The sequence below is a fragment of the Cupressus sempervirens genome, chromosome 2, assembly GCF_028749045.1.
Source record: "Cupressus sempervirens isolate cs-2001-9-10 chromosome 2, ASM2874904v1, whole genome shotgun sequence".
Classification (NCBI taxonomy): domain Eukaryota; kingdom Viridiplantae; phylum Streptophyta; class Pinopsida; order Cupressales; family Cupressaceae; genus Cupressus; species Cupressus sempervirens.
In genome coordinates this window covers 223010544-223025580 of record NC_143119.1, presented here as the reverse complement: position 1 = coordinate 223025580, position 15037 = coordinate 223010544, and the positions used below count along the sequence as shown (strand labels likewise).

At 36.9% G+C, this 15037-nt stretch overlaps 1 protein-coding gene across 5 annotated transcripts in view; it reads right to left on the bottom strand.

The window, feature by feature from the left end:
* LOC149571854 (uncharacterized) overlaps window positions 1-15037 on the bottom strand; it is a 215475-nt gene that overhangs the window by 129993 nt on the left and 70445 nt on the right. For 3 of the 5 annotated variants that reach the window (XM_089813272.1, XM_089813276.1, XM_089813274.1), the window contains exons 3-8: window positions 1456-1542; window positions 1318-1368; window positions 1059-1176; window positions 804-860; window positions 645-709; window positions 339-422 (exon numbers count right to left, since the gene is read on the bottom strand). In XM_089813272.1, coding sequence (XP_089669398.1) covers window positions 339-422; window positions 645-709; window positions 804-860; window positions 1059-1176; window positions 1318-1368; window positions 1456-1542 — 462 coding nt within the window. The remainder of the gene's footprint in view (window positions 1-338; window positions 423-644; window positions 710-803; window positions 861-1058; window positions 1177-1317; window positions 1369-1455; window positions 1543-15037) is intronic. The other 2 variants (XM_089813273.1, XM_089813275.1) reach the window with 1 other exon arrangement.

The following is a 15037-nucleotide window of genomic DNA, read 5'->3' as shown; positions in this document are numbered from 1 at the left end:
ACAAGCAGCAAGTCTTGTGCAGAACTTTTCTACTTGAATTCAAATAGGATCTCAGCAAGATTTGTAGTTTATATTTTTTTTTAAAACATCTCTGCCCACTGTAACTAGGCCTATGAAATTCTTGTATTTGTTGTCTTTTACATCTCCTCAGGCCACAATCATAAGTGTTGTTGTGACAAGATGCAAATAAATATGCAAGTTACGCACATGGAATTCAATGGACGATTAAGACAGGTAACCTGCCTTAAAGATTACACCCTTTCTAAATGCACATCCTTTTCATTTTGAAATAATAGTAAACAAAAGGAAGACTTATGAATTGAAAACAGGGATCATACCTGATAACTGCGACAAACAAGGAGGTGTGGTGTCAAGCCTAATGCTCTTAATTCTCGAACACTATGCTGTGTTGGCTTTGTTTTCTGCCGTAAGGAAATTAAAAGTGTATACATTATTTATGAGTTTGATTTGACTGCTAGTCAATAATATACTAAATAGTATCATGACTGAGTATTTTGACTGCTAGTCGATAATATACTAAATAGTATCATGACTGAGTATTGATGCAGAATAAAATTAACGATACACTTGTTTAAAAATTGGTAAACATCAAATGAAAACTTCGATACAACAGTGTTGATCACCTGCTCTCCAACAACACCAATAACAGGCACAAGGCTAACATGGACTAAGCAAAAGTTTTCTGGTCCTGTGGATTTTTTTTTATGGTATTCAGTTAGTGATAAACTAAACACCTAGTTTAAAAGAAAGCATTCTCAGAAAATACAAATAAAGTAACTTACCCGCAGAATAGGAAAGTTGACGTAAAGACTCAATAAATGGCATTGATTCAATGTCACCTGAATACAAATGGTAACTCTTAAGCTTGAATATTTGTAGAGAGAGTCCAAGTGATAAAATAAAGTAACAAATCTGTCAACTAATGTATGATGGAAAAAGAGCTCAATCTATCCATGTGCATTATCAATTTGCAAAAAGGACTGTTGAAAAGACTGAGATAATATGATTTACAATACTCCTGAGAAGTTGGTCCTTACCTACTGTTCCTCCCAACTCAATGACACATACATCAGCTGGACCTTCTTTCCCATCCACAGGAATTTGAGATACACCTTTTATCCAGTCCTGAATGCAATCTGTAATATGTGGAATTACCTATATAACAATGCATACAATTTATAATCTGTGATCGGTTTTAATTACTTAATCATGTTTCTGGCAAAAAATCAATTTCCCATGACTTAAATACAGCAGAAAGTTTAGAGAACACAAAATTATAGGAGGCAGTTTTTGTACCTGTACAGTCTTTCCTAGGTAGTCTCCCCTCCGTTCTTTGTCAATAACAGACTGGTTACATTTGAGAATTATTAATAAGATAACCAAGCAAAGTATTATAACATGTAAGCTTTAAGGATTTCAAAGTCTAATAAGTACCTGATATATCTTTCCAGTGGTAATATTGTTTTTCTTAGTCAATGTCACATCTAAAAAGCGTTCATAATTACCAAGATCCAAATCCACCTTCCAAACAATAAAAATAAAGTCACTCATCGAACTACTACTGTGTCGGGAATTATGAATGAAGATCAAAAGCAAACTTTGATGAAAATTAAACCAATGACAAAGTAACAAATTGAATTGAGGACAAAAACAATAATTGAATTAATATCCACAAAAAAATGCATTTAGTAGAAATAAAGAGACGCTAAAGTATAAGGAACTTAGATTGTGGAAGTAACAAGATACTGAGAGCTAAAACAAAGAAAACAATGCAATCAAATTTTATACAAAAGACCACAAGATGTGTAACTAAAAGTGCAAATAACAGCAGCAAAAAAAAATTGGGCGAAAAAATCGGCAAACCAAAAGTATAGGATTTTTTGAAAAAAAAGGGAAAAAATAGAATTATAAAAAACATAAAAAGTTTGTATTAAAAAAAGGGGAAAAACTACCTTTTTATTAAATATAAAGGTGTTTCCATGGTATAGAAATATAGAGAGAAAATAAAATAAAGGGTTTAACTTAAGAATTGTGAAGAATATGATTTTATTGTTTTTTTTTAAACCCGAGGTTGTCCCCACACTGAGGCAAGACTAATCCCCCAAGGATGCACCTACTCACCCACAGAACCAATGCATCTTAAATAGAAGGCCCTCAGATTCGAACCCAAGACCATGGGAAGCTACCCACAACCTTAAACCTCCTCCGCTAACCAGGAGGAATATGATTTTATTGTTATATTTGTATCATTGCTTACATTATATTACTTTGCACAAAGCACACTTCATAGTGCATACATAGTAACTAGATCATTACAACTGACAAACTTCCAATCATAAGTATAGTTTAGACAAAGTCAACTAATAGACTAAGCACAAAGTTCCAAAAAGTGAAACATAGCCAATGACTTGCTACTACAAATAGAGCTAAGCTAGAGAGTTGTAAAGCCTGATCACGAATCTCCTAGATCAGTGCCTCTCTTAAGTCATTTGCCCTCGTGACTATCCAAGTTGACCTCTAGGATCTCAAAATCCCCATGGTCAAGAAAGTTGTTAAAAAAGCAATTTTCCTTTGCTGAGCAAAAATCATCATTTATAAAACAGGAATCAAATAGTTCATTTGATTTGAAAGTACTTGCAATTTCTGAGATATGCGAAAGAGAACTATTTCAAGAGTGTGAAAGGGAAATTATAAGATAGAGGAAGGAATTGTGAAGTTCAAATTAATAGGTTCTGAATCAAACAGCTCAAAGATAAAATAATAGAAAATGTTCTTGTACCTGAGTCTTACAGTTCAAAAGATCATTATGATATTGAAACGTTCTCATTGACAACTATTTTAGCATATTTGTAAAACAGTAAAGCAGTTATTAAAGATTTTTCCACTAGATAAGAAAGGTGTACTAGTACAAAAAGAAGAGAGCAACTATTTGAACAACAGTTAGCAATTATTATTCAAGTAAAACGTCTTTAGTTATGCATGAGTTGATGATAGAATTAAAAGCCTTGATGAACTTTTAGTTGAGCATTCGAGAGAATATAGGTACAACTAACAAGTTTCGCAGAAAATTGAAAGCATGAGGAACATTCCCTTTCAATGGTAAAATTGCTGCTGAGATCTATCTAGATTGTTAAAGAGAAAATATGAGGCCTTCTTTAGGAGGGATTAAGTTAAGCCCACAATACCAGGGCATAACTTCTCTCAAGAAATGTATTAGTTTCCTCGATACCTCTTTAACATGCACGGAATTCTACACTATATGTCTATACTATTGATGTATTGCTATTGTACTCCCTGCAGACGTTCTGAACCTCCATGTATATGACAAGCCTAAATGGAATGCAATTCCCTAACAATTGCAAGGCATGCATTTAAGCATTGAGTTTCACCAATTAACAAAGCAATAAGCCTATAGAACATATAGGAAAATTAAATATAACCAAAACAATCCTTCACTTTGATATAACATATTGCTTCAGTCCTTATATTCAGCTCTGCAAGCTGTTTTTATCTTTATGATAGGAACCATTCTACTTTGAGTTCCACTATGTCTTTACTGTTATGTATATACTTATGCTTCCCACTTGACTATACAACTATTATCACACTACCCACTTGTCATTCAAACATGATGTAAAGTGTCAAATTGAAGCACTCCAATATATCACACTTCACTGCCCTTCGAAAAGAAAAATTGTCCCAACCCTGATAAAATCCAAACAACCACTTAATAAATTGTTTTAAATTGAAATGTTAAAATTCTTTTGAATAGTCAAATTCATGAGAATTTCAAGAAAACAAATCTCTTTAGGCTGATATAAAACCAATAGAGTTTCCTTTCAATTTAGTTTACCTTTCTATTTTTACTTTTGGCCTAAGTTGCTGATTCAGATTCTGGTTTGGATGCGAATTCGACATTCACTCAAAAAATATTTGGTCTGGGTTCAGGTTTGGGTTCGTTTTTGGTTCGTCCACACAAGATATTTTTATTATTATATTATATATATGTAAAAATATGCTGCAGAAAATAAGTTCATACCACTATGCTAATATTAAAGCAACTTAGCAAAATACACCATCACATATATTAACAATTTAGTTCAAATTGCATGACAAACTATCAAGATACACCACCATAACAATGTTTCAGTTCAAAACAGTAATGTCAACATTACTAATCAGTCATATGTGATCAAATATCATCAAAAATCACCAAAGAATTCATCATCATTAGGCAGTTGCAAATTAGAAGCACAATTAGTGCCACTAGTATTAGTAGTCTCAGTTGAAGCCTCGGGATCAGCTTCAACATCACTATGTATCTCATGACCACCATCATCAATTGCAAGTGCATCAAAGTGGGCTCCCAACTTTGCAGACTCTAGTTCAACATCCCAATGTTTTGCATCCTCTTTTTTGTAGGCATTCTCTTTGTGATTGTAAGCCTCAAGTTTGAATGCACAAAGACAAAGTTTATCTATCTTCTTGAAGTTTAGTCGGTTGAGTTTTATTGAGTGGATGGAGTATGTGCTCCAATTCTTCTCAAATGATGATGAACTAGCAACTTATCAAGATTTACAAATTTGATATTATAGAGTGAAGAGTTTTGAATATTTATCAACAAGAAATTAGAAATTAGAATCTTAAGATTAAAGAACTTAGCTGTGAAAATTATGATAGCAATGGGTTGCAAGAGCTGTTACATTTGTCCATGGAAGTAACGCCATTTATGAGCATCAGCATTGTTCTTGTCTTCAAGAGCTTCAAGTCCACAATCATGGGTGCTTGCGAAACTCATAAATTCACACCTCACTACAGGTCGTAGGTGCTCAGGAAGGAGTCTTCAAAGGGCCGCCTTGTACCCTTGAGCAACTTCAGGATCTTTGTATGGGGGCAACTCTAGTGGTACTCCCCTTGAGAAACAATTGGCTATAGAACCTAGGGCTCAACTGAAAGGCAAGTAGATGCAAAGGGGTAGTCATTTTGTTCCATCTCCCTACCATGATTACATGTTGCTCATTGAAGAACTTTTCATCTAGATCTTGCTCTTTCTCATTTATGATATTTCTAATCTCCTCAATCATGAAATCAACGCCATCATATTCCTCACCCAAGCAAGGCCTATCCATATTAGTGTATTGGATCATGCTTAAAATAGGCTCGGTGAACTTTAGATGTACTCAATACAATCTCACCAAGAGTCATCTAGTATCAATGCCTTAATGGCAGCTACTTTGGCACTATTAGATTGCCTCCATATGCTCCAATTAGCACTGGTTACCATTCTAGACAATGCCTCTTTAACCTTGACAAGGTGTCTCAAAACAATAGTAATGGAGGCAAAGTGGGTCTCGGAAACCTATTTTAAGATCAAAACAATAATAAATAATAAATTTAATAACATAGAAAATTTACTAAACTAAAGTGATTAGATTTCTAAAACATGTTTAAAAATTAATTTTAAAGAATTGAACTTACCTTCAAGAGCTCCAATTTCGAGAACTGTCTAAATATGGCTTGCCTCATATGGTAGTTCGTGACAAACATTTGGATATCCTGTGCCTCTTCATACATTTTTTTAGCCGCTCAACCTTTTTGCCAATTTTTTGAAGCACTAAGTTGAGTGAGTGCACAACACAAGGTTCCAAAAAAATGTGTTCAATTTCTCTTCAACCAATAAGCCGATAGCCCTACAATTCTTGACATTGTCGGTTACTACTTGAACAACATCCTGAGGGCTAACTTTCTCAATGGCTAGGATGCAAATGTTTACAATGAAAGGACCGTCCTTTACCTCTCCTTCACAATCCACAGCTTTCAAAAACATTGCACTTCTTGTAGACACTGCAATAACATTCACCAAAGGACGGTTCCTCGCATCTTTCCATCCATCTGATACTATTGATACACCTGTTTCGACCCATGAATCCTTGATGGGCAGCATGAAAGCCTCTAAACAAGTCACCTCATCATCCAATAAAGTGTTGTATGTCTTCTCATAACCAAAGCCCTTAAAACCCTTTGGAGCCTCATTACTTCCCTCACCATGTATTGCCAATATCGTGAATGAACAACATAAAATGACAATACATTTGCATAGACGCATCTTGCTATGGCTTGATTGACAATATCTCTAGCTTCATTTTGAAATGATGTTTCCAAGGGTGTAATTGCTCTCTTACAATCTATTGTTGAGGAGAATGCAAGAAATGGATGGCCCTCTGCAGTTGGTTCACTCAGAGTGGTAGTTGAAGAAATAGATGATATTTTTCCTTCCTTTGAAAGCCTACCACTTTCCAACGGATAAGAAGAATTTGCCCTCCTAGTAGCTTCCTCTACTTGCTTTTGTTCTTGAATGTATTTGTTCACAAGGTGATTTGAAAGGAAGGTTTTAAGTAGCACTCCATTTACTTTGGCTTCTCAATACAAAATTTAATGCCTTTTTCAAAAATAAAGCACAAATGTGCTTTCACTCTACTATAAGAGCTACTAAATTCCTCTTTGCAATGGCTACAGATCCACACATAACCTCCTCCATCTGGCATTGGTCAAATCATTACCATATATTCCCAAAGTGAGGAGCGTCTGTCGATTTTGTAGTGAGGGTTTGCACCAAAAGCACTTGCATCCATTCTTTAATCTACAAAGAATACACAACAAATAAAACAAAAAATTAAAATGAAAAAAGCTCATTTATGTACACAGACTGTAATGGATGGATGTACACAAACTGTAAGTCTGTAAATTGTAATTTGTAGGAAATAACATAAGGCATTGCAAGTCCAGCCATACATACTATTAGTAATTGATTTTTATTCTTTGAAATAGAATTTTTAATAAAGTGTGCAATAACAGTCATCCCTACCTCTTTTCTTATCTCTGTTATATTGAACTTTGTAGAAGAAAGGCTCCCTCAAATATGTAGACCTAGAACTGAGAAGTCAAGACTAATCATTGCCTCTATTATTTTATAATACACACATTGCTGCCTACAGTCAAGATCATCGCCCAAGGTTGAAAGGCGAATGCAGGCAAAGGGAGGTTGAATGAGTAAAAAAAAAAGAAATCTGTCACTTCCGTTGCTTACAATTGAAATATGAAGTGTGAATGGTCACCTGTTGCTGCATAAAATAAAAAATGGGAGTCATTTTAGGTCTAGCGAGGTCCAAATCAAACTGACCAAAAATTGCTTTATGGAAACATTAAAAAGTCAACAATTTTTTGATGTTTTCCCCAAATTTGTTGTCAAGTCACTAACATTTCGTCAAAAAGGCTCGTTAGACATTTCAAATAGTCAATTGAAATACTTGCAAATTCGACCATGGTTTGAAATTGCGAATCCGCAAGGAATTTGTTAAAGTAAAATGAACTTGACCAGAATTCGAAACGACTTCAAATTCCTAGCTAATCGAATGTCAAATTTGACCTATGAGAATTGTAATATCCCTCAATAGGTGAGCTGAATTAGACAAGTTTTCTTTACAAGTTAATGGTTTGACATTTCCTCAAACACTTGGCGCACTTCTCTATTTTAATGGTATATGATGTTCGAAAAATGAATTGGTTTTCTGAGTTTTTGGTATGTATGATTTTATGCAATCAATTACATTCAATGGTGAATGCTGAAACTAGTCATATGATATGATATGATAGATTTTAATGACGTCCACGAGACTAAAGTAGTCTATGGGACCCATGCAATCACCCTCCCGAGTCAGGAGCGAAACTAGTCCGTTGTAAAGTTTCGGTTAACTTGTCTCTCCTTCTCTGAAGTTTGGTAATCAAATCCGCTGCTCTCTTCACTTGATCTTCCTCGAATAAATAGTTGAAGTCCTTGTTCTGCAATATTTTTGTATAACCAGATTTGATGTCATTGTAAGCCAGGCAGTCTTTGACAAAGTGTTGCTCTGTCTCAACTATTCCCATATTACAAAATAAACATGTTCTATCTGCCCACTCTTCCTTTGGAACTTGTCACCGACCAGTTTCACATCGCAACTGATGTGAACTAGTTCGAAGTTGTGCCATCAAAATTTTTGCTTTCCAGTTAATAGGTGCTCTTATATAGGCCTTTTCATCATGACTAGAAGTGGGATTAAATTCTTTAATGTAATAAGATTTTTTCCGCCCTATGTGTCTTGTCCACAGAATATTGCGAAATTTTTCATTGACAAACTTTTTTATTTCTATAATGTTATCCGGGCAAGTTTGGATGTTGATATCCCATTTTCGCATCCATTTGTCATTTTGCTTCATCCATGTGCTTTTTCGCCTCACAAGTTTTTCCTCTATGATCAACTTGGGCCAACGATGTGTTTCCAGCCCTTGGGTTTTCTTTAAGTAGCTTATTATCCGGACCAAAGCAACGGCCTCTAATGGAAAGGAACCCACTTCCGCCAAAAGGATCTCATACGGAACTGTGGTCTTGACTTTAAGATTGCATGTGATGAAGTGTTTTTGAATTCTTTCTACTTGCCGCCATTTCTGTTCGGACATACTACCTCCCCACACTTCACATCCGTATAGAATAACCGGAGTGACCAGCAAACCAAAAAGAGTTTTCATGGTCGTCCAATCCCATAATTCTGCGTTCCTACACTTGTTTTGTAAAGAGTATAACGCCTTCCAGCCCCCTTGGATCCTTTTTGATCTACAAGTATCCCAATTGAGTTTGTTATGAAAATCGATGCCCAAGTATTTGTACTCTTCCACAATCTCAAGTGGTCTATTTTCAAATAGAAACTCGTCTTGTATGCTCCTATTCTGCTTCAGCGAGAAGATCATAATTTTGGTTTTGCTAGTGTTAACTTGCATTCCTACTTCATGACAAAAACTTTCTAGTGTTGTCAAGTGCTCTTTCAAACCTTTAGCTGTTCTAGCAAGAATTATGAGATCATCTGCATATGAGAGCAATCTTATCACAAAGTGGGCCAGTTGCACCCCCTCACCATTGGTCTTGTTTATCCACTCTTCTAACTTGTCAATATAGAGCCCAAACAATGTTGGAGATAGCGGACACCCTTGCTTAACCCCAATGTTGCTGTCAAAATTTTCTGATAGCCCTTCTGTCATTCTGATTTTAGCTTTGACCTACTCATATAATCTATAAACTGCTGACCTAAGTTCTTTAGGAACTTCCAACTCTTCCATTCTATCCCATAATTTATTACGTGGCACTGTGTCGAATGCTTTTTTAAAGTCCATGAAACAACAAAAAGCCTCGTTCCCCGAAGTGTCCCAAACTTTCTCAATCAAGTGTCTAAGACTGATGCCATGATCTATAGTAGAGTGTTTTGGTCTAAAGCCTGCTTGCCCTATTGCATGTTTGCCTTTCGTTTCAGCCCAGTTGCTGATTTTTTGTTCTACCAAGCTGCCAAATAACTTGCTAAATAGTGGATTGATCATGATGGTTCGGTAATTAGAAGGATTATTTATATCTCCACTTTTGTGGAGTGGGATCACCACACTTGTTGTCCATTTTACAGGGAAACCTTCTCTATTGATACTGTTGAAAATTTTAGTGATGTGTGGTGTGAGGGTTTCAGCACCCAATTTTAAGTATTCAGCTTGAAGCCCATCTATATCTTGCGCTTTACCGGCAGCTAACCTCCTTATGCCTTGGATAATATCCTTTTCACTGAATAACTCCCCTGTAGTCTCTGTTTCCATGGTTCTACATTCTCCTAGATCATACTCGTAGAGAGTCTTGGCATATTCCAGCCATTTGGTTCCTGTTATGTTGTTCTCTATCTGAGTTTTTCTCTGCTGAAGTTCTTTCCAAAACTTTCTGGGGTTGTTTTTACCAAGATTAATCAACTCAATTCTTCGCTTGTTTACATACTCTCCTTTCTTCTTTTTAATCAGCTAATCATACTCCTTTCTACTTTCTTTATTCATGTTCTTTTTCCAATTTCTTTTTGCTGTTTTGCATTCCTCATCAAACCACGGATTGGCCGGAGAAGTGTTCTTGGCTTCTCTTGTGGCCCTAGATCTTTTACACTCCTCCAGTGCTTTAATGATAGTAAGAACAAGATTATCCTTGTCCATGAGATGATGTTTATCAGACTCAAGATGGTTTTCTGGAAAGCTAGACAGCCGCAAAAGAGAGTTTTGGAAGGTAGCATGGTTTTCTTGTGTCATTAAAACTTTGCCAATCGGAATCATCTTCCTCTTTTGTAAAGGTTTTGGGACAATATGTTGATCTTTAAAGTGAGTGGCCACCCTTAACAAGATGGGGTTATGATCAGATTTTAGCTCCATGGGGCAGTCCTCTATCTCAAAGTTAATTATCTTTGCGACATATTCTTGCGAGCATATTACATAGTCAACAACACTTTGTCCATTGTATCTTTTGCATGTGATTCCACCTGATTTAGGCCATTTTTCCAAACCATTACATATGACCATCTTATATAGGCAGCATAAACCTAGTAATTCCGCACCAAAATGATTAATCTTTCCCATGCTATCCTGTGAAGATCTTTCCCATTTTTGTGTCCCTTCTTCTTCAAACCAAATTGGGTCTCTGCTTTCATTGTAACTCTCCTTAAGATTGAGAGTTTGGTTGTTTGCTGTTCTAGCATTGAAATCCCCTATTATCATTACTTCCCCTAGAGAGCTAAAGGCTGCTATGTCTTTTTTGAGTGCAGCAAATGGATCTTCTCGATCCAATCTATGCTTTTTATACATTTTTGAGCCTTTTGGGGCGAAGTAACAGATAGCCACCCTTGTAGAAATCTGATTTTCTGTTATTTTAATCCAAATATATTGCTTGTTTACATCTTCCTCTAAGTTTACAAATCTGCTCCAAGTTTCTTTTATTAGAACGGTAATGCCTCCATGTCCCTTACCATTATCTATCTTCTCATTCCACAGTGATACCTTCTTATACCCTTCAAAATCTGAAACCCTACATCCATCATGCTCATGCATTTCGGTAAGCATAATGATGTCATTATCTTTAGCTATCGGCCCTAACCCAGGTCCTCTTCTCCAAGGATAACCTCTACAGTTCCAGCTAACTATAGTTAAATGTTCCTGGGTGGGCCCGAGTTCCTATTTATTGCGTGTGATTTTGTCGCTGATTTGGGCTTTGCCATTTTGTAGCCACGCCCACTTGCCGTTATCTCTTGCTGTTTTCACTTTTTCCCATTCCTGCCTCCTTTCTTCTTGCTGAGTTACGATAAGGTCATCATCGAGATATATGTGTGTGCCTCTAAGAAACTTCCTCTTGCTGAAAATGTTGTTTTTATCTCCTGTATTTCTCATTGTCACTCTAACATGTCTATCTTTGCCTCCTCTAATCCATTTTCCGATTCTTTTTGCTTGTGTGATTGTTCAATGCCAGTCTAATTGGTCTTTAAAGAAGTCTTTAACTAAATCCGTTGTTTTCTCCTGTTCTCCATAGTCTCGTAGCCCTTTGATGACGATATTTGCTGCTTTCTCATTTCTTTCTTTTTCCTCTCTAATTTGTCTTCGAACTTGCTTTTCTATGTTGTCAATAGGAGTGTTTGCTCGTCCCTTTACTATGTTAGCCCATGATCTAACTTCTTCAATTTGTTCTCTGAGTTGATTCTCTTTTATTTCCATATTGGCCATGGCATCTTGTATATTTTTCATTTGCGGATTTTTATCTCCTTCTGTAGCCTCTCCTTCTCCCATAGTAGTTTCTGCTGTCCTCTTTTCTCCTACTTCTTTCTTTAACAATATTAATTCATATTCTCCTTTTTCCATATTAAATTGCAATTTTTGAATTTGTTCTCTAAGTGACTTGACCTCCGCTGCCAATTTTCAGTTATCCTCAGTAACTCTTTTCATTGTGATACTTTCTATCTGGCTCCTCTCTTCAAGTGCCCACACCCTTTCTTTCTTAGCTACCAAATCATTCACAAAGATGTCTGGATACCACGTCATAGGTGTCCTTGTGGGGCTGTAATTATTTGGCAGCCCATCTTCCACTGTGTCTATCACCTGAGAATTATTTGTCTTCTCTTTGCCGTTAATATCTCTAATATTATCAAACCGCTTAGTTGTTTCAGAGATTTCAGTCGACCTCAGATTTATTTCTCCCTCCCTTGAGCTGTCTGAGGTATGTGGAATCGATTTCGGAAGTAAAGCTGCTAACTTCTCTCTTTTTGCATTTTTTAACTTTCATATCTTTCTCCGCCTAATTATTCTTTTATATTACTTGGCGTTCACATAGGTGTAGTTTCCTCCTATGGGTGTTCCACTGGCTTGTGAGAGGCTCAAAGTGTTTGTGGGTAAATTACCATTTGTCCCTCCAAGATTGAATGAACTCACGTGTCTGGCTGAGGGTCCTGGAAGAATGAGGAAGCTCCCTTGATTCCACTTGATGATGCTGTTGTGCATTAAACTATCCCCGTATGTCAAGACCAAGCCACTATTACCAGAGATGTCATTGTGTTTCATAGCTTCTCCCAGATTAGTTTGTTGTTCTGCTGTTACAGGTGCCCTGACTATCAAATTCTCCGCCACCCTGTTACTGACAGATCCTGTATTTTGCAAGGTGGACCCACCTAGTTCTGGCTGTGCCTCTATTATCTTTGGTTGATCAGTCAATGATACTTGTACAAGTGTCTTCTCTGCAGGTGTTTCTATGATTTTCTCATTTGTTCCTTCCATGGGGACCATATCGTACCCACTGGTGCCTTGATATAGATTCTTTATGTAGTTTTACCGTTGTACATTTACCAAAGCCAGGAGAAGTAATACAAGAAGCCTGAACAGGTGTATACTGAAATGTAAGAAGTAAGAGTAAGGGAAAAGGCGTACCTGGGATCTACCTCTGGAATCTCGCAAATATGGACCCACTAGTAATAGCAAAGCCTTTAGCACTGGATGACTGGGCCCACTGGTTGCTAAAACTGCCGACCAAACCAAATCTGCCCTTGCACTGATTGCTGTTGTTGCCGGCCCTACCTTGGCAGTTGCACGCTGTTGAATAGAAATCGAAATTCAACACCCGGATTCCTCTTTCACGGGTCACATCTGCTTCCTCTTCCCTCCTTTCCCGCAAAAAGACAAGCAGGTGAAAACGCCCCCACTGTGGCAGAGACCCACGAGAACTTGCTCCGTTAGGCCCGGATGTCTCTCGCTCCGTTAGTTCGGACTCCGTTCTGCGTTACTCCTACGTGACTCCTGCGTTACTCCTAGGATGAGCAATGAGGGATTTTAGTTTGCGCTCGTCCACATTCACGATGAAGCTTACAACGATTATCAGGAGGTTTTTAGTGGGGCCGATGCAGTTGTAGAGAAAGGCTAGAGTTGAGGGATTGAGCCAAAACTGAGAACACCATCAAATAATTGAAATGGAATGATAATTATGTATTTAAATCTTGCTCGATGAGAAACTGGCATCCTCCTTAGCTGTAAAACTAGAACTGTACCAATACCTCAAATGGTTATGAATTGAAAATTACAATCATCGAAAATGGAATCTGGTTACTTTGCAAATTAGGATTCTAGAAATTACATTCAATAAATAATGAACCTAGATTTTCAATTTGATAGATTCACCTTTACTCTTCCAGTTGCTTAACTGATCGCACCCCTTAGATTGATGACCCAACCTCCTAAATTCCAAACGCAACCCTCTAGATTGCAAATGCAATGCTTTCCAACTTGAAAGCAGGTTTGAGAGGGTGGAAAACAACCCCAAAGAAATTATCGTAGGCCTATTTAGATGATTTGCAGGGCCTTAATTGTGCATCGTAGGTCCTAAATAATGCTCTCCAGTCGAAAATGTTCGCTGGTGGGTATATGATGTCTCCAAGTCACACACATACCAAATGGAGCCTTGGGATTGATTTGCAACCTTTAATTTTGTGCAGGCGCCTTCTAGTATCAAAATGCCAGCATGAAAGATTTTCCCTATCACTGCTATAGGTGAATTGCAGCTTTCCAATTGCACAACAATTTCACCAAATGCATATTGCAAGTCTTACCAATTTCCCAATTAACAATCAAATGAATGATCACCCAGATATTTGTCAAATCAACTAGCAATGTAAAGTTCTCAATAGCAAACACAACCCCCTTCATCTCCAACACAATAATTGTCTTCCAAGCAACAATTAGAACAAAAATGGAAGACTCCCAAATCAATTAACTAAACTCTAGATTCCAAACTACTATACCTCAACAGTAGGTTGGGCCAAACTCAGCTTTATGAACCTCAAATAAAACCCTTATACGTTAGCAAGGGCATAGAAATCATAAACTTCAAAAAACACTTCACAGGCAACAAAAGCAAATAATCAATTAAATGCTTTTTCCATCGAAAGGAGCTCGTATTGATAACTCCCATTGGCACAAAGTTTCCCAAATGCAACTTCACTTATGAAACTTCACCACCACAACATCATTTAATAACATTATTATAATAAAGTGCTATTATAACAATGAAATTTTAGTATATATCAACTCATGCAATAAATAGCCTCATCCAATGCAGGTGACGACCAACTACCAACACTGCCATCCGTAATGCCAAACATGGCAACTACCCGAATTAGACTTACTAAAAGTAGCAAGTCCACCACTAAGACCCCCAAATCATCCAGTTAGCTCACAAGGGTCGCTATAATTAACTGACTTGATCATCTACAAAAGCTTGCCAAAAATAGGGACATTACATTCACTATTACATCCCAATTTTCGACCCAATTTAAAATGTTCATATAGCCATTGAGGTTCACATGAAGTCAGTTGACAGTTAAATTTGTTATAATACTGGGAAATGGTAAGATGGTTAGTCGTTATAATTTCATATGAAGATAACATGCTAGATGATTATTTATCATGAATTCATGGAATTGAAAAGGCGGTTAGCCGTTATGATTATTTATGATTGATAACTTGTTATGGTAATATGATTTAACTACGGAGAATTTCCTTGTAGGGAGCACGTCAAAGGGGTGGAAGCATTGTTAGAAAAGATTGGGCATAGAAGCATCACCATCACTGGGCAAATGAGTACGAATCATGAATCACCATG